Raw genomic sequence first — 19620 nt, forward strand, 5'->3', positions numbered from 1 at the left:
ACTCATCTGCAGCGAAGATCTTCCTGTGTACTTTGAGTAGTAGGGGACTTTTTTATCTTCCCTCAATTACATCGAAATGTGCTTTTTCCATGGAAGTATGTACAGTGTTATTGTAGGCATACTCCACTAAGGATAAGAACTTCTCCCATTGGGACCTTTGATCTACTTCCGTTACATATGCTTTTAGTAGATCAAGAATTGTTAGGTTAGCTATTTCACTTTGGCCATCCGTTTGTGGGTGATAGACTGAAGAGAAATTTAGCCTTGTCCCTAAATTCTCAAAGAGACCCTTCCAGAAATTACTGGTCATTCTAGGATCTCTATCCGACACTATGGACATTGGCAAGCCATGGTACTTGAAGATTTGTGAAATGAAGAGGGTTGCCATTTCATGGGCTTTGATAGTCTTTTTGACAGGTATAAAATGAGCTTGTTTATTGAACCTGTCTATTATCGTCCATATTCCCGTATTCCCATGGATAGACTTAGGCAATCCAAAGATAAAATCCATGGATATGATCTCCCATGGTGAATTAGAGATTGGCAAAGGTTGAAGCAATCCAGGTTGCTTCACTCTATCAAATTTTGTCTTTTGGCATACCACACATTTAGAAACATACCCTTGTATGTTTGCTTTCATGGTAGGCCAATAGAAATATGTTTCAATCCCTTTTAGGGTAGACTGAATCCCTCTATGCCCCGCATAAGGAGGAGCATGGGATTCATACATTACTTTCTCACGTAGTGAGTTAGTAACGCATAGCCTATTGCCGTAGAGAAGATAACCATCTTGTAAAGTAAATGGTTCCTCTTTCTTCCCTAGTACAAGGGCTGAAATCACATCTCTAAAATCAGGATCAATAGCATACTCATCTATCATAGAAGATAGATCATTGTGAGTTGCTATGGAAACCACATTCACTCTCGGTTGTCTTGAGAGTGCATCAGCTACTTGATTATGCTTGCCAGCAATGTGAGCAATACGAAAATGAAATTGCAAAAAGGAAATTTGCCCACCTCATTTGTTTGTCAGAGAGCTTGGTCTGCGTCTCATGAAGTACTTAAGGCTTTGGTGATCCGTTTACAGAATGAAAGGAGTCCCCAATAAATAGTGGTTCCATGAGTCTAAGGCATGTAGAGCTGCGAGGAGTTCCTTTTCATATATGCCTAGAGCTTGCTCAATAGGGTCTTTGACTTTCATAGGCTATAACGTGCTCTTCTTGGAGCAAAACAGCTCCAAGGCAATCACCACAAGCGTCACATTGGACCTCAAATGGTTTTGAGAGGTCCAGCAGTGTAAGCATAGGTTGAGAGATAAGCTTTTCTTTAAACTTTTCGAAAGCATTGTTCTCCTTGGCGTACCATGTATACCTAACGTTTTTTTTTGTTAGGTCATGTAATGGTCCTGCTATTAGTCAGAACTTTTCTATGAAGCGTCTATAGTATGCACACATACCTATAAAGCTTCTTAGTTCATGAAGATCCCTTGGTTTAGGCCATCCTTTTAGTACCTCTAACTTTGATGGATCCATTTGGATGCTACCTTGAGAGATAATGTGACCTAAATATTGAATCTCTTGTAAGAAAAACTCACTTTTCTTTTGATTAACATAAAGTTTATTCTCTCTTAAGACTTGAAATATTACCTAAAGGTGTTGCTTGTGTTCATCTAATGAATTAGAGTAGATGTTAATATCATCAAAGAACACTCCGATAAGGGTTCGGTGAGGCCTGAATAGCTTCTCCATCAAGGGGTTGAATGTGGTTAGTGTATTGGTCAAGCCAAAAGACATGACGATGTATTCGTAAAGACCAAACGTAGTGCGAAATGTGGTCTTTACAATGTCTTGATCAACTATCCTTGATGGTAGCCACTTTTTAGGTCAGTCCTACTGAAGTAGGTCGATCCTTGTAACTTATCAAATAGGTCTTCTACCCGTGGAACGGGAAACCTATTCTTGATAGTGATCCTATTTAGTGCTCTATAGTCGACACACATATGATATGTGCCGTCTTTCTTTTGCACTAAGAACACAAGTGAGCAAAAATGGAGATGAGCTAGGCCTAACAATGCCCTTTTCAACTAACTTATGCACTTGCCGCATAATCTCCTCTTGTTGAGCTTGAGAATTTCCATAAGGAGGTTTATTAGGGGGTGAACTTCTTGGACGAAGTTCAATTGCATGGTCATCATTGCTTCGTTTAGGAGGTAGTTCACAAGGGATGTCGTCAATAAAGACATCTTGAAACCCCTTGAGAAAATTGGATAACTCTAATTCCTTGTGGTTGTTTATATTTTCTTTTGCTAAAGCATTAGGTTCATTTTGAGAATCTTTAACAAAAATCATGTACATGGAAATAGCTCTTTATTGACTTATTGAAAGCTTGCGTATGTACAATGGGTATGGTGTTACCCATTTCCTTAGCATCTATGTACATATCTTTTTCCCTGAACCTAAAGTAGATTCTCCTTTCCAGGAATTTAACATTGGCAGCCATGTGATCAAACCATGGTGCCCCTATGATTACATCCTCGTGCTTGAGAGGAGAGATGAAGAAGTCCTCTTTGTCCATATAGCTTTGGACATGGAGCCTCAATTTCCCAATTAAGGCGCTTCTTGCCCCTTGAAAGCACCATCTACGGGTAGGACATCTCCCATCTCATAGGCTTGGATGCCTAGCTTGGTGGCCAACTCTGTGGATATGAAATTGTGAGTAGAACAGGGTCAAAGAGAATAAAAGCATCATGTTCTCTTACCTTTCCCCAAGCATGTCATAGAGGAGATCCTTTGTGGCGAGCTTCCTCTCCTTGGATTTCAACCAAGGTAGCTCTAGGAGGCTCATGGCGGGTGTTCTTTTGGGGGATAAGCACGATAGGCATGCCCTTGCTCGCCGCACTTGAAACATCGGTTATCCTTGCGATAACGCTCAAGCTCTTCAAGAGAGAGTTTGTTTTTGCCTTTGTAAAATCCATTCTCCGCAGCTTTGTTGTCATAAAATCTAATATCTAACTAACCCAAATGATTTTCTCATATTAAATTGATCACTTAATGTGGGAGAATAAACAGGAACAAGTGTTAAGATATAGGTATGTGCTTATAGATCTATCTCAACACGGGGCCAATGGTAAAGGGGCCCAAAAGGGAGATGGTCTATCAAAGAGAAAGGCTAATCAATGGAGCATAAGACCTTAGGGTTAGCTTCATTGAAGACCTCCAATAAATGTGTGTAAAAGTCCTTTGACCTTAAGTAAGCTAGGGCTGAGCTTGAGGTGGGAACCCGGCCCAAGCTCGAGGTGCTTGTCATGCTTGAGGTGTTTTTCATGCTTGAGGTGCTTGATTAAGATGCTTGAGGTGCTTGACTGGCTCCATGCTTGAGGTGCTTGACTTGCTGCATGATTAAAGTACTTGAGGTGCCTTGAGAAGCTTGCTTGAGATGCTTGTGGGAACACCCCCTAGTTCAAGTGCTTTGTCATGCTTGGTGAGTAAGGTGCTTGATCACCTAAAAGTCAAAAGCATTCCTACAAGAGGGGGGGCGAGCCCTTTTCCTAGGGGCTAGAGAGAGAACACCCACTCACACACACACAAGGGAAGCCCAACTTGAAGAGGCAGCAAGGACACATGTCAGGCCCCTACCCATGTTACCTTCATGTGTTGCTTGAAGCCTATTGGCTAGGCTTCAAAGGGGTCCAATGATAAATTACATGAATTATCTAATTGTTTTAGCATTTATCAAGTCCTCTCTCTCAAAGGGGAAAGGGGGACACTTGTCCCAAGGCTACCCATGTTGCTTGTAATGGCTCTTGCTTGTGATTGGCTAGGCCTGGAGGGGTCCAATGAGCTTCAGGCATGAGCTACAAGGGGGGGTCGACCCAAGCAAGCTAGGGGGGTGCCTAGGGGGTATACTCACCCACACACACTCACAAGCACTCTCATTGTGTGATATGCAAAGTGCAAGAGCTCCCTCTCCAAGCAAGTAGAGGTTGAGAGCCTACACCAACACTCTTGGCTATGGAGTGCAAATCCAACCAAGAGCCATGCTTCAATGTTTAAGCTTGCCATATCCTTCTTCTTCATTACGATGCTATTATGTATGCTAGAAACAAGAGTATGATAAGTGAGGAACTAATTCTTTCTCCTACGAAATGTTTCTTCTTCCTCTTCCCTACCCTCATTCCCTGCTAGCTCTCTCCACCTTCGAAGGTGTTTGAGGTCTTGGGACTGAGGCTTGGGATAGTTAAAGCTTTCTTCAAGTTTATGTTATGTTTGTGGTGCATGAAGCCTTCCATCTTCATGGCATCACCTAGGTCACAAGGAACACAAAGACTGTATTGTAACAAGTCTCTCTTTATGGGAGAAATCATAATACAAATGCCTATTGGAGGGGGGACCGGCTCCACATAAATCCGGTCCTCAATTGTTGTCATGTTCTCTAAACTCTCTCTCTTGCAAAAGTATTGTCTATGCCAAGTTAACTAATTGCTATGATTATGTTGCTATCTTCAATTATGTCTACCCGCTATGCTCACAAAATCATTTCTTGAAAGTACTCTCATTAAATTCCGCTATTCTCAAATTGAATAGGCAAATTCCATTACATTTGTTGTTATTGGAATTGCCCTTAGGAGACTTTTGGACATTGTCCTTCCCCTTAGGCCCATTGGAACCCTTGTTTTTCGTGGGCTTAGGATTTCTCTTAGCCCCTGTTTGAAAATTGATTCAAGAAGCCACCATAGTATGGTGTATAACCGCAGATATGGTGTGTGGCCTTTGGGAGTTGACATACTCCGCCATTTCTTCAGTTAAGCCCGCACAAAATTGTTGTTTTTGCTCTCCAATATCCATCTTTTTGAAGACAGTGGCTTTGAGATGTAAATCCCAAAACTTGTCTACATATTTGTGAATGGATTCGTAGGGAGAGAGATTCAAGCTTCGCCATTCGGTGAATACTTTTTCTTTGGCATCGGTGGCCAAAAACTGCTTCATAATGGAAGCTCTTAAAGCTTTCCATGTTCGTGGAGCTTCACCGTTTTCCCGTAGGCTAGACCAGCATTACCTAACGGACTTTTGAAAGTGCATGGCTACATGGCGTAGCTTAGAGGACTCCGTGAAGCCCTCATCTCCAAACACCACATCGAATTGTTGGATAAAGGCCAAGACATTGTTTATAGCACCAAAGGTGCCATCGTAGGTAAGGAAAGAGATGCTCTTTCCTCCCTCTTTGAACTTTTTGAGCTTGGACGAACTCTTTCACGTGGCATAGGATTTCCTATGGTCTCTTCTTTTTTATGGTTCAAAAGTTGCACCATCGCTTTCTTCAGAAGATGAAGAATTTGAGGAAGATGGAGAAGAGGGTGACCTCTTTCTCACCTTTTTCTTGCCTTGGTTCTCTTTGTCCGCACCATCACTTTCTTCATAAGAGGAAGAGGATGAAGAAGATGGAGAAGAGGGTGACCTCTTTCTCGCCTTTTTCTCCTCTTGTTTTTTGTCATCCCTCTTTGAATTATGATGTGGAGAAGTGTGCGATGGTTTTCTCCGTTCAGGAGGTTATGGACAGCATTTTTCCTGCAGTCTTTGTTGAGGCATCTCCATCAAGGTGGCAGGAGACTCACTTCTTTCTTGTTCTTTTGGTGGGGGCTCTTAAGTTCTTCTTTGGGAAGGAGATGCATCATCAAGAAGCAAATAGCCCTTCATATGGATGCTCTTCTTCTTCCCGAATCGGAGAGAGGCCTCTTTTGGAAATCTCGCAAGGAGGCTTCCTAGGTACTTTCTCGTCATGGTGGGGAGCTTGGAGAATCCCATGAGCATGAAGCTGCCGTTGCACTTCACTTTGGAGGGATGGACTTCCCATGGCTTGTTGAAGCCTAGAAACAAGGTACTTAACAAGCATAGGGGCATCATTAGTAGCATGCTCCTTAGCAAAATCAAAGCTATCAACATTAATTTCACTCTCTTTACTATTGTCAGCCATTCTAACAACTTTTAGGTATAAACTTTTTTATGTGTACTTTGGCACTTCAAGCCCTAGTTGCTACTACTCTTTACTCCTTCAGAAAAGCACTCAAGCTACTATACCCATGGCTCGAATACCATTAATTGCAAGGAATAGAAGAGAGGGTCTTTCAACACCAAAGCAACACTGGCTCCTGTCAAGCTTCTAATAGCTTAATAGTGGACAAGCCCCGTAGGACTCCACCATTAAGACCATAACTCTCGACGGTGATGCTCTGTTATCTGCACGAAGTTAGGTGCATTGCAAGGCTGAAAAATCCCCATTCTACTTACTCAATTGCAATTAATAAAACCAACCATTTATAGCTAACTTGAGGACCTCCCTTCTTGAGCAAGAAAAGAGAAACCTTGTGCTGTGATACCAATGTAACATTTAATGGCCTAGTAACTTGTGTGTAGCGGAAAATAACATGAACATAGTGAGCATTTCATTAGAATAGGTTCCTAATGAGCATAACAAGAGTGCTTGGGTGGAGAGAGCAACAAAAAGCATAACACCTAGTTAGATAGGCATGAACAATACTTCAAAAGAGAGAGAAATTAAGCTATTGACAACAATTGATGACCGGATTTACATGGAGCTGGTCCCCCCTCCAAAAGGCTTTGTATTATAGGTTTCCCCCATCAAGAGAGACATTTTACAATACAATTCTTTGTGTTCCTTCAATAACTAGCTAGTGCAATGAAGATGTAAGCTTCAAGCACTAAGCAAAACACTTATAAAACACAACGTCAATTCCCTCACGGTCTCATACCCAAGACCTCACACACCTTCGAAGATGGTGAGAGCTAGCGGGGTATGAGAGTAGATTGAGAGGAAGAAGGAGTAGTCTTACGAGAAAGATGTACATCTCCTCACATAATCACTCATATTAGCATAGCTTAGTAATTAGCATGGTAGAGTAGATGAGCATGCATTGAAGCTTGGCTCTTGGTTGGATTTGCATCACAAAGCCAAGAGTTGTTGGTGTAGTCCTCCCTTCTTGAAGCTTGGAGTAGGTGATAAGCTTTCCATTAAAGCTTGAGAAGGAGAAGGAGAGAGAGAGAGAGAGAGAGAGAGAGAGAGAGAGAGAGAGAGTCTTCTTGCTTCACACGTGAGCTAGTGTGAGTATGTGTGGAATAATGCCTTGAGAAATTCAGCCCCCTCTCTCTCTTGGTTGACCCCTCATGAAAATTACTCATGCTGACACCCCATTGGACCTCTCCAAGCTTAGCCAATGAGAATTAAGTAGCATAAGTGATAGCCTTCTGACATGTGTCCCCTTTTCCCCTTTTGTAAGAGCTTCACGTAATTAATTAATGCAACTAAACTCTCATTGGACCCCTTTGTCTTCTGGCCGATAGGAATCAGGCAAGCCATTGGGCTGCTAAATGCTCATTGGACCCCTTGGGAGATTGTCCAATAGTCTTCTAGAGAGCTTAATTCTTATTGGTTCTTTTATTAAGTGTTTTTAAATGAATTAAACTAAATTTACTCTAGCCTAATTCTCATTGGTCCACCTCCATGGCCATCCGATAGGATTTGAGTGCACCTTGTGGGCATCTGGGCTAGGGAGCTAACATGTATCCCTCATTCCCTTTGTGTAAAGGAAGCTTGTGAGTGAGTGTGTGTGTGTGTTTCGCTCTCATCCCCTACTTACAGGGCTTGCCCCCTCCTATGTAGGAATCATGAAGACTTTTTTGTACACACACAAAGCATCCAATTTTCCCAAGCGTGACCATTGGACACAATCTTTGATTTTTGGAACCTTAGCATTTTGGAAGTCTTTATGGGTTGAACCTTAGGGTCTTTAAAGCCCATTGTTGCACATTGATCTTTTGCAAATGGCCCCCCCTTTGGATCCCTATTGTGGCCGGTCTGCTAGCTCAACCAATATTCTAGTTTTTTCTGCCCTGGTACTTCCCCATATTAAATGATCAGTTTAACATGATCAGAAAATCATTTAGGAGAATTAGATATTAGTTATTACGACACAAATCCTAATTATTAGGACACTCTTTAAGTGAGCTCACAAAGAAAGACTTAGGCCCTTGTCACACACGTCCGGGCCATCTCCCAACAGCGGACATGCAAAGCAGAAAGTGCATGAGCAACAAACATCGGTTTGCGTATGCCGATGGAGTGTATTCTGATTTGCTACTGAGAAATTTCAAAAGCAATAAAATTTCATAGCTTTTGCTGTGTGTGATAGACTCCAAAGCGCCCTTATAAGCATTTTTGGGCCTTGTTCAATGCCCACATCTGTTAGCGGCCTTATTCTCTTCCCCTCCATGTTTGCTTGTGTAGGCGGATGCTGATATTGCATTCTGAAAATACACTTGGCTAGGTCTGTCATAGGAAGGCACATAACTGATGGAAAAGAAAAACTTAGGAATCATATTCCTTGCAAGCATATAGTAATTCAAGATATCTGTATCCATTAGCATACATAAATCATTTGTGGAGAAATTTCCTATTTGTGCCAATTGTTTCCAAAATGTTAAATGTGAGCCCATTGTTTCCAAGTTCATCGTTGAGAGCAATGAGGGATAGAGACACCTACACACACCAATTCAAGATCCAAAATGACAATATGCTTAGATTGAAATAGACAATCACTCCCATACACTCAAAATACTTCTTTGAGGGACGCAAAGTCAAGAGAGAAGGGATTATGCTCACAGCTTGTGGGCCCAGCAATGCTTCCTATGAACGGCAATCACTAATAGAATGTGCTAACCCACAGATTTAAAACTTAACCCTCTCAAGACTGTTCCATTCACTTCTACAATCATATCTACGACGTCTCAACTATTTTGTTGAGAGAGAGAGAGAGAGAGAGAGAGTAGGGAAGATTGAATGTGCTATTTTGTCCTCAATCTTTCTTGTAAAGCATATCCCCTGCATCATAGTATTGAGAGGGGGGGAGAGGCTTCGGCCGCTGGCAAAGAGGGAGCAAGAGCATAGGGTCTGGTTGTTGCAGAGAGAGAGAGAGAGAGAGAGAGAGAGAGAGAGAGAGAGAGAGAGAGAGAGAGAGCTGCTAACCGAACACAGAGATTACGAAGCCCAATAATCATCTCGTCATGCACGCTGCAAGGGGAAGGCTCAAGCAGCCCCGGACTTCAAACTGGCTACCCGGATCTCAAAGGAGGTGAAGGTAGAAGGGTTGCACACAAGGCCTCTTGGAGGTGAGGATGCTGCGAGCAGCCAATGTGGGACGTGCAACAACAAAGCTTGCGGGGCGAAGGTAGAGGAAGCTATGGGCAGAAATTGAGCTCGTGAGGCAAAGGTGGAGGAGGCCATGGGCAGAGGCGGCGAAGGTGGCGGAGGTGAGGGTTGCTCGAGCAGGCAGAGGTGCATAGACCAGTGGATTCCCATGGAGGGGGCAAAAGAGGCGTTCTTGGACACACATCCATCCCCACAAATCGATGGCGATTGAGCCTGCAACTCAAGAGAGCGCCCACTCAAGAGGGAGAAGCCACGATGGGAAAAGAGGGTGTGATCATGGCTTTGGCTGCAAGGATTTGTAGCCACGTGGCTCTCTCTCTCTCTCTCTCTCTCTCTCTTTGTCTCTCTGCAACCAAACCCTCTGCTCTTGCTCCTTGTTTGCCAGCGGCCAAAGCCTCCCCCCCCTCTCAATACTGTGATGCAGGGGATATGCTTTACAAGCAAAGCTTGAGGACAAAATGGCTTGTGCAACCCTCCTTTGAGATGCGGGCAGCCAGTTTGAAGTCCAGGGTTGCTTGAGCCCTCCCCTTGCGGCGTGCATGATGAGATGAATATTGGGCTTCGTAATCTCTGTGTACGATTAGCAGCTCTCTCTCTCTCTCTCTCTCTCTCTCTCCCCCCTACTCGTGTGTGTAAGGTCTATATATATATATGTATATAAATTGTGTGTGTGTATCTCTCTCTCACACACCCTGTCTCCCACTTCTCCTCCCTCTCTCTCTCTCTCTCTCTCTCTCTCTCTCTCTATATATATATATATATATATATATATATATATATATATATATATATATATATATATATATATATATATATATATATATATATATATATATATATATACACACACACACACACACACACACACACACATAGAGGTGGGGGTGGTGAGGCATGACAACAAGGGAGAGAGAGAATGTAATGTGTGTCATGAGGAGATGTATAAAGATACACACACACATATACACAAACGCACATGTATGTACACACACACACACACATACTCACATGAGTGAGCTTGAGAAACTCTACAAGATAGACCCGTTAATAAGAGAGAGCAAGACCCGTTGTAGGCAGGTCGCACGAGCTCGTCTCAAAAAGGGTAAAATCTGAAAAGGATCCACAGCTGGTTCCATAAAATCTTTTCCGACACACGTCACAAAATAAGAAATTGGAACTGGTCAAAGAGCACATGTGAATGGTTCACCTTGGTTTTTATATCTCTGCTTGCCTCGTACATTCTCATACAGCACCTTTTCTGTAACTTTCCTGCCATAGCCAAAATCACGTAATCAAGCAATCATGGTACGCTCAACAGCATTGAGAGACCCACACGCGGCTTTATCGTCCTCTTCGTCTTCCATTCTCCAATCAGCTCTTTCGTCCAAGCGAGCTTGCTCTGCGGGCGTAGGCTCTCACAATGGCAGAGCCAGTTCACTACGGGTCGCGGCATCTCTGCACCGATCTGATCCAGTGCGCGTGGACACACTTCCCTCACCTCCTCCTACCTCTTGGTCGCCATCTTCCTGGAAGCAGAAGCCCGCTATCCAACTTCCAATATATCCCGATGAGGCGGAGCTACAAGAAGTTCTGAAAGGTTTGGAGATCTACCCGCCCCTTGTGTTTGCAGGAGAGAGTCGTCGTCTTGAAGAGCGGCTTGCTGAGGCGGCACTTGGAAGGGCCTTTCTGTTGCAAGGGGGTGACTGTGCGGAGAGCTTCAAGGAGTTCAATGCAAACAATATCCGAGACACCTTTCGAGTTCTTCTTCAGATGGGCGTTGTTCTGATGTTCGGTGGACAGATGCCTGTCATCAAGGTAAAGATCTTTGTTGTTTTCTGTCCCAAGTTACATCTTTGGAGCCTTTGAAATTTTTAGCAACTAGAGCATCTCATCCATGGAAAAGCCTCATCTCACACCCGAGTTCGAAGATCTTAAGTGCTTAAGGGAGGTTGTTAAAGTGCACAATTATGTTTTCCGAAGCTCTATTTATATGCCGATTTTAATTCCACAGCTACTAGAACTGGCATATTTGCAGCTTTTAAGTCAAGATCTTAGGGACATATCTACAATGTGTAGGGTTTTGTAGAGTAAGGGAAGCCTTCTTTGTGAGCTTCTAGCTCTCACCTTCAAATGTACAAAGTTGGCAGTCCAAAGTGTTGAATCTATTGGGCCAAATGCTTGAGTTGATTTCCCATGATCATCAGGGGGATGAATTGTTGGTCAAGGGGTTGCATACAGTACGTGTGCAATGTTAAGCTGCTCATTGTCTCAGCTTTGGAGACAACCGAGGGTAATTGTAGCTCATTGTGTGCATGCGATATGCATCACAGATTTATCATGAGCTAGGGATGTGTAAAATAAATCTCCAGGCGTTCTAAGAGGGTGTCTCTTCATCAGTTCGTGATTGGCCAATGAGATCCTGCAGGAATTCGTGTAGAGTTCACCTGGGTTTTCAATTCCACAAGCACTGGTTCTGTCTTTACAGGATTTTTGGCAAGCAGCCACCAAGTGCAAATGGCTGTACATTATGGAGAGACTTTTGTACAGGGTGGGCAATTCCATCTTTTGTGCCTGTGATACATATAGGAGTATGGATTCCCTTAGCACAAGGAAGCCAGCTGCCACTGTCCCGGCAGGTGTGTGCTATCATCAATACTTGATGAACAGCAGTAGACCAGTAGAGATAGAGGTCTAAAGCCTGATTATCGATGATTTGAGCAGCTGCAGAGTGAGAGCCTGCTGGAGAAGGCAGGGGTAAAGCTCCTCCATCTAGCTAGCAAACCGAACACACACAAAAGGCAACATCATGAAGGGCACATGCTACTGTACTAAACAGCCCAACAGGATTTTGCTTGTGCACCGGCCAAGTGATGGTTCATAATATACACAGTTTAGAAAAGGAGGTTAAGGGAGCAAGATGCTGAATATGCTGTGCCTGCCAGGATTCGATTTATAGAAAGACTTTTTTTAGATAAGGAGAAGTGGGAATATGAAAGGCTCATAGTTAAGCTTTAGTAAGCTAAGTTTGCTGGTCCATTATTTTATCTGATGGGAGCAACGGGACTGTTCCAGCTCCTGTTTCAAACAGGGAATGCATTCTGAGTCCATTTTGGATTTGTTCTGATCTCATTGCAGTTGTGACAGGCCCATTTGATAACCAGAAAGTAACCAATGCAAGGTTTTTGAAGGGTTTGTAGGCAATATTCAGCCCTTCTGAATGGTTTTTGAGGAGAGGTGTGTGTGTGTGTGTGCGCGCGCGCGCTTGTTGGCTGAAGGGGGAAGAAAGAGGAGGGGTCGGGCGGGATATTGGCTCTGGGGAGCAGGCTCTAATGGCAAAGGTCCTTTCCCGATCCGACCCTCTGTTTCCATTTTGTAAGTTTCGCAGTTCGTATCACCCATTTAATCTATGTGCCAAGACCGAGGACTTTTTTTTCTCTCAAGTGACAAGGTCTATTTGATAAAGTCGTTAGGTCCTTTTTTGTCAGATCTTTAAATATCTGTACAAGTTTATGATCCTGAACATGGAATTCATTTTGAGTAGATGATTATGATATATTCCAGGTGGGTAGGATGGCTGGACAGTTTGCAAAGCCGAGGTCTGACAACTTTGAGACAATAAATGGAGTGAAGCTGCCCAGTTACAGAGGTGATAATGTCAATAGTGATGTGTTTGACGATAGTGCCCGTCAACCAGATCCGCACCGCATGGTGCGGGGTTATAATCAAGCTGCATCGACACTGAATCTGCTCAGAGCTTTTGCAACCGGAGGGTATGCAGCAATGCAGAGGGTATCCCAGTGGAACATGGATTTTGTCTCCAACAGTGAACAAGGAAGCAGGTAATTGGATGCATGTAACAGGTTGAAACAACTGCACTGTAAATCAAACTTTCAAATGACCAAAAAAGGTAGAAGAGTTGAGGGACATTAGAGAGAGTAAATTTAATGCCTTACTGAGTTTACACTCTGCAATTCAAGGCTGCCAATGAATGAACTTGAAAAGAATAAAAGGGAGGATCTCCCGGCTACCTAGACTGGCCATGGACACGCGCCAGCCTAAATATGCAAGGTCACCTCAAGGAGGTGAGTCTAGGTGGTACGGGACGCTCGGTCATGAGGTGCATGCTTCTGTCCTCAGACGCTCCGGCTAGGGGTGCTGCTAGATGGTGGCAATGGTCGGGTGGCTAGTATAACGTGTGTCCATAAGCTGTCTAGGTAACTGAGAAATCCTCCTTTTATTCGTTATTTAATAGGCAAACTACTGATTTTGGTTCAAACAAACGATTGTGGCAACAATTCTAGGAACACAGACACATTCATAAGCTGTTTTCTGGATGTGTGTTGCCTTGGTATAAAATGTGGTGTTGCCTTGTCTCATACCAATGTCTGTATCATTAATAACTATTTGGCCTCTTTTTGTGCGTCAGGTACCTCGAACTTGCACACCGGGTAGATGAGGCCCTGGGATTTATGGCAGCTTGTGGGTTGACTCTGGATCATCCAATTATGAACACTACTGAGTTCTGGACATCTCATGAATGCCTACTCCTACCATTTGAGCAGTCAATGACCCGCTTGGATTCAACTTCAGGCCTTTGGTACGATTGCTCTGCACACATGCTGTGGGTTGGAGAACGAACTCGCCAGCTTGACGGTGCACATATGGAATTTCTTAGAGGGATCGCTAATCCTTTGGGTATAAAGGTTTGTATCTTCTTTTAAATTTTAGAGTCTACATGATAGGTTGAATGCAGGTGTTCTGCAGCTTTTTCTCCTCGCGTAACCAGTATGAGGTGTGTGATTGAGGACATGTTGGTATTGCAGGCTAGTGATAAGATGGACCCTGGAGAACTTGTAAAAGCATGTGAAATCCTCAACCCTCACAATAGACCTGGACGGCTTACTATCATTGTAAGAATGGGTGCAGAGAAGGTGAGGGAGAAGCTTCCTGACCTGATTCGTGCCATTCGGCAGGCGGGCCTTCTTGTCACATGGGTTAGTGATCCAATGCACGGCAATACGATTAAGGCACCCTCAGGACTGAAGACAAGGCCTTTCGATGCTATTCGGGTAATGCTATATTACTGTTGATCAGTGCTATCTCCTTCATTGCGTCTAGTGCGATCTAGGGGGGGGGGGGGGGGGGGGGGGGGTTGGGGTGATGAATTGGCGTTTGCAGGCAGAGTTGAAAGCTTTCTGTGATGTGCATGATGAGGAAGGGAGCCATCCTGGGGGTGTGCACTTGGAGATGACGGGCCAGAATGTAACTGAGTGTATTGGTGGAGGCAGGACGATAACCGTTGATGATTTGAGTTCTCGTTATCATACGCACTGTGATCCACGGTTGAATGCTTCTCAGTCGCTGGAACTGGCCTTCATCATTGCGGAAAGACTACGGAGAAGGCGCATGGAGCTTCCTCACTTGACTACAGCTGTGATCTGAGGATAGGACTCAGACAGAGGCTGTAGGTATTGCTGCACTATGCTGATTGTGCAGTGAGATGCTTGTGTGTACATGGGTGGCCGACTGTTCTAGTGCAGACTTTATCAGGAGATTTGCTCTGTAAATATGTAACTTTTAAACTTCAATCGCTAAGGCATCTTTTTCTGTCAAGTTTCGATCTTATGCATCTTCAGAGATGTTGAGTAAGAAGACCACTGCGTCCCTCTTGACAGGAAAGACGTATTTTATCAATGAAAACGTCTGTTATGTGGAAAAAGATCGGAGTTTGCGCTCTTACAACATGTTTGAAGGCAGGGTCTCTCTCTTGAAGGACCTTCATGGTTCTTAAGTGCATATGGTACAGGCGAATTAAAAGCTTATATCATCATTGATGTGAAATGTTCAATCCCATCCTCGAGCTAGGTCTCTATTGTTTGTAAGGCAAGAGTCTAGAATCCCTTATGAAAGCAATTGCATGTGTTAATTAAACTGGTGAATCTGCACTGAAAAGGGATTTCTGCTTACAAAAGCAGCGAGTCTATGGTTGCAGGTGTATGATAGGCAAGTATCAGTAGCAGTGTGGACATAGCAATGCTTCTGATATCCAATGTATGGTTGCAGGTGTATGATGGGCAAGTATCAGTGGCAGTGTGGACATAGCAATGCTTCTGATATCCAATGTATGGTTGCAGGTGTATGATAGGCAAGTATCAGTGGCAGTGTGGACATAGCAATGCTTCTGATATCCAATGGTATTCTTTCAAATACCTTTTGTATTCTGGAACTTAAACTGACAGTGAACGGAGAAATGGGAACGGAATCATGCCATAGAATTTTACATTAGAATGAAGCTCGCTGCTGCTGCACTATACCCCCCCCCCCCCCCCCCCCCCCCCCCCCCAACCTTTTACTTGCGATCGCTCTCGCCCCCTCCTGCACTCGTTGCCCCCTCCGGTTTGCTTGTCTCTACGCGCTGCCGCACAGCTCCGCATGCTCCCCCCCCCCCCTCCCCCCGCTTCTTTTTTGTGCCTTTTCATCGTCGGTTGTTTCCTGCTGTTCGGCTGCCATTTACTTCAGCAGGAAAACGTCTACTCTCATCTTCCTCACAGTAGTGGACACAGATGGAGTCTTGTGCTCCCTCCTAAAGGGACTCACAGGAAGCCCTGCCGAGTGCATCATCGACTTGCTTTGTCGCGTGTAGAGCAAGCGAGCCTTACGGCAAAGGTGGAGCTCCTCCATGCCACCTTTGCTATCTGCAAGTTCATTGGCAGTTGACCTAGCAAGGTCAAAGTACACAACCTCCTAACCTCCTCTAGGCCCATCTCCTAGTAGAGGTGGAAAATGCCACCTTTGCTATCTGCAAGTTCATTGGCCTAGCAGGGGCAAAGTACACAACCTCCTCTAGGCCCGTCTCCTAGTAGAGGTGCAAAAGATCATTGACATACAACTTCACGGGCGAGAATACTACCAGATCGAGTTTGAGACTCTTGAGATGACTGCCAAAGTCCCATCTTGATGAGCTCGCTGGCCATCGGTGCGGTTGAGGCCCATTTTGGATGGTGGTGCCATGGTTTCGGTCCAGGTTTCGATGTTCTTACCGAGGAAGCAGATCTGCCCATCTCAGTCTGCTTCCCCGGCCTGAGGATAGAGTACCTCCCGCTTATTTCCAAGATGGATTTCGAGATCGGGATAGTCTTGGAGGCCCCACGCATGGCAACTTCAGTTGTTGCCAAGGTTGCAGGTATTCCTACAGTACGTGTTTTGATACGAGACACTCACTCTTCCGAAGGTGGTCCTTCTACATAGGGTGTGGCTACGCCAGATGGTGGAGTATTTGGGACACCTAAACCAATGCTTTATATGCAGGCTGATGGGCTACTTAGCGAAGGTCTGTTCTTGCACGAGATCGCGACCCGTAGCACAGGCTCAGGCCCCAGGGTTGAACATGCACAGTAGATAGTACCCAGGACACACATGCTGACACTTTGACGGAGGCCAGCGACCAACTCGCTGATGGCTAGTAGCAAGTGCACGACCGTCGTTGAATGGGATGGACTCGCCACGCTTCTCCCTTGTGGCCGATCTCCTAGAGCCTAGCAGCATTGGGTTCCCACATGGAACTGTTTGGACCCTTTGCAGCAGGATTCCCCCGAGGAGTCTCTCTCCATCTCAGCTTCATCGCCGCCAGCCCCTCCCCCCTCTTCGCCTACCGACTCCTCTGATCTGCCTCCTTCACCCCCTCCATCTCCTCTCCCCCCTTTGACCAGCTCACTGATGGCTAGCAGCAAGTGCAAGGTCGTTGTCGATTAGGAAGGACTCGCCATGCCCCCCCCCCCCCCCCCCGCCTGTGGCTTACCTCCTAGAGCCTAGCAGCATTGGATTCCCTCATGGAACCGCTAGACAATTTGCAGTACCCTTCTCTCGATGGGTCCTTAGCCTCATCACCCGACCTATCCCATACTACCCCTCCGACACAAGGGACTGGACACTCATCTGCAGCTTGACGCTCACTTGGTAGTGCTTTCGTTACGAGCCAATTTCTTGGGAGGGATAGCTCTACTTGAGGACGCCACTTCTGGTATAGGTCTCTCCTTTTGCATCAGTCTCGTGGGCTGACTAGTTTTGACATTGGCTAGTTTCATCCGATATCTCAGCGATCCATCTCTTGACCTTGAGGTAGCTCGCTTCCGAGTTCATGTCCTCTTTCTAGCAGAAGAGGCACTGAGGCTTTGGATACAGTGGTAGGCTTCTCCTTTCCATTGTGTTGTAGGGATCACACAAAGTGGACCTTGCACACAATTCTTAACTAGCTCTGGGTCCAGGCTCTAGAGGTCTTACACCACACAGGGGACCTAGGGGTGATAGATTTGATACAGACACTTTGGCCTCTAGCTAAGTTCACTGTGAAGCCACCAGATGCAGTAGGATGTAGGTACATTGTGGTTCACTTTTTTGCCGACACCCAAAGCCCCTCCTTGCGTTGTATTTGTACATGAGGATTCTTGGACAGAGGATGTAGTCCTACGGGTTGCACGCTCTGCTCTGGGCCTAAGTGGGATAGTTACTTTAGACGCGTCTATCTAGAGGTCGCTTGGATGTAGATTTTACTCCCCATCCAAGCCGGTCACGAAGATAGCGAGGTTGGTTGGTGCTGAAGCATCTGTCTTCTCACCGATCCCATGAGGATTGTCTCATGGAATGTGCAAGGTTTAGGTGGGCCCTAGTTTCAATCTCACAAGACGGGCACCACGTGCCAATAGAAAAGAATAGACTGAATAGACTTTTAGCACTTCAATAACAACTGAATTGAGAGAGAGAGACGACACGTGACATGGAGTGGCAGAGCTCCACCCCAGAGAGTATTGGCCCCAAACCTTGACGTCCCTTTCGGTATTTCTTATATTACATCAACATTGTACAAGACAGTACGCCAGGCTCTGTACCTTCTCCAGGAAGCATGCCAAAGAATGAGCCCAAACCTCATATTTAAAGGCCCTTGGTCTGAAAAGCAGTTACAATGAAAAGCTTCAAAACTCAAAAACTTCTAGTCCAAAAGCGATGTCAAAAAGCTGCCAGCGCGTTTTGCGGAATTCCGTACAACTGCCACAACAACAATCAGCGCAAAACGCGGAGCGTCCTTACAGTTGCCACATCATCAGTTTTTGCGTGAGTGTTTTGTGGGTCCTGCTTCATTTTACTTCCTTTATGTCATTGGGCCCCCATCGCACGGGGTCCTTATAAGTTGGTAGGAGTTCTGCTTCTGTTACTTGTTCTTAGGGTTTAGGCTCCTCGGCCGGCAATTGTAAGTTGGCCCCATTCTTCAGGGCTTTGATACGTCAGCAGGTTGTGACATTCAGCGAGGGGTCGCTAGCGTCAGGAGCTCCAGAAATGCCTTGTGAGTGGTATGATTGATATCCTTATACTTTAGGAGCACTATCTTTGTGAGAGCCGCATTTGGCGATGTTATCAAATTTTGTGTGGCCGCCATGAGACCTTTTGGTCAGCTGCTTTTAGGCCTAGAGGTATCTAGGGAGGTGTATGTATGACTATTGTAGACTCATGGAAGTAGATCATTGTGAACAGAGGTATTATTGTGCTAGGCAGGGCCCATTGGATTACTATGCAGGTTCATGGTGGTTGCCTCATGAGCTTCTGCACATCTATGCGCCCAATGTGGCAAGTGCACAAGCTTAGTTTTGGTCGCATATTGTAGTCTTTGCCGCATGCAGAGTAATGGTGTGTTGGGGGAGGCTTCAACATGTTAGTTGAGGACCCCTTGGGAAAAACAGGTCACTGACGGAAATGGCACGATGTATGGTCAAAATTCAAGCTTTGCCGCATTCTTTTTGGCTTGAGGCCATCATGTGTGCCACTTATGTACTTAACAGGTGTCCTACGAAAGCTTTGCAGTCTATTACTCCATATGAAGCATGGCATGATAGAAAGCCTTCTATTGAGCACATGCGTGTTTTTGGCTGTTTGGCATATGCTTTGGTGCCACAAGTGCAGCGCAGAAAATTGGATGATAAGGTTGTCAAATGTATTTTTGTTGGTTATAGTGTTGAAAGCAAAGGTTACAGGTCGTATCATCCGCAAACAAAACGTATTCTGGTTTCTCGGGATGTAGTGTTTGTGGAAGATTCTGTTCAGCCCTTGTTATCATGTACTAGAAAGTGTAATGTAAGCTCACAGGACATTTATGACACTTTGTTGCCTCTTTTCAATGGTGGAAATATGAATGTAAGTTCCAATGAGGCAAATGTACAGCCTATGGGGTTTTCTGAAAATGTGTTAGATCAGCCTATTACTGATGCAGATGTACATGATGTACTTGATGAGGAAAGGGCTGAAAATGAGCAGGCTAGAGGTATGCCAAAATGGTTGGTGCACACTTTGCGTGACAGTAAATTGGATGCACCTTTGTCTAGTCATACTCGTTCAGGCTCTCGCCATGCATCT

General features: G+C 44.9%; 1 protein-coding gene across 1 annotated transcript; it reads left to right on the forward strand.

Moving 5' to 3' along the window:
- Positions 1 to 10467: 10467 nt before the first annotated feature.
- On the forward strand, positions 10468 to 14832 carry LOC147454486 (phospho-2-dehydro-3-deoxyheptonate aldolase 2, chloroplastic-like). The gene is made up of 5 exons (XM_086516424.1): positions 10468 to 11034; positions 12781 to 13058; positions 13646 to 13922; positions 14043 to 14288; positions 14398 to 14832. Exons 1-5 carry the CDS (start codon positions 10522 to 10524, stop codon positions 14659 to 14661), a joined length of 1578 nt encoding a protein of 525 aa, XP_086372550.1. The 5' UTR covers positions 10468 to 10521; the 3' UTR covers positions 14662 to 14832.
- Positions 14833 to 19620: the final 4788 nt, after the last annotated feature.

The sequence above is a fragment of the Adiantum capillus-veneris genome, chromosome 7 (assembly GCF_014529385.1).
Source record: "Adiantum capillus-veneris isolate H3 chromosome 7, ASM1452938v2, whole genome shotgun sequence".
In the NCBI taxonomy this organism is placed as follows: Eukaryota; Viridiplantae; Streptophyta; class Polypodiopsida; order Polypodiales; family Pteridaceae; genus Adiantum; species Adiantum capillus-veneris.

Coding starts and splice junctions, on each gene's coding strand:
- LOC147454486 (XM_086516424.1), top strand. CDS start 10,522: ATGGTACGCTCAACAGCATTGAGAGACCCACACGCGGCTTTATCGTCC. Junction 13,923..14,042: donor CTAATCCTTTGGGTATAAAG/GTTTGTATCTTC, acceptor TTGGTATTGCAG/GCTAGTGATAAGATGGACCC. Junction 14,289..14,397: donor GGCCTTTCGATGCTATTCGG/GTAATGCTATAT, acceptor TGGCGTTTGCAG/GCAGAGTTGAAAGCTTTCTG.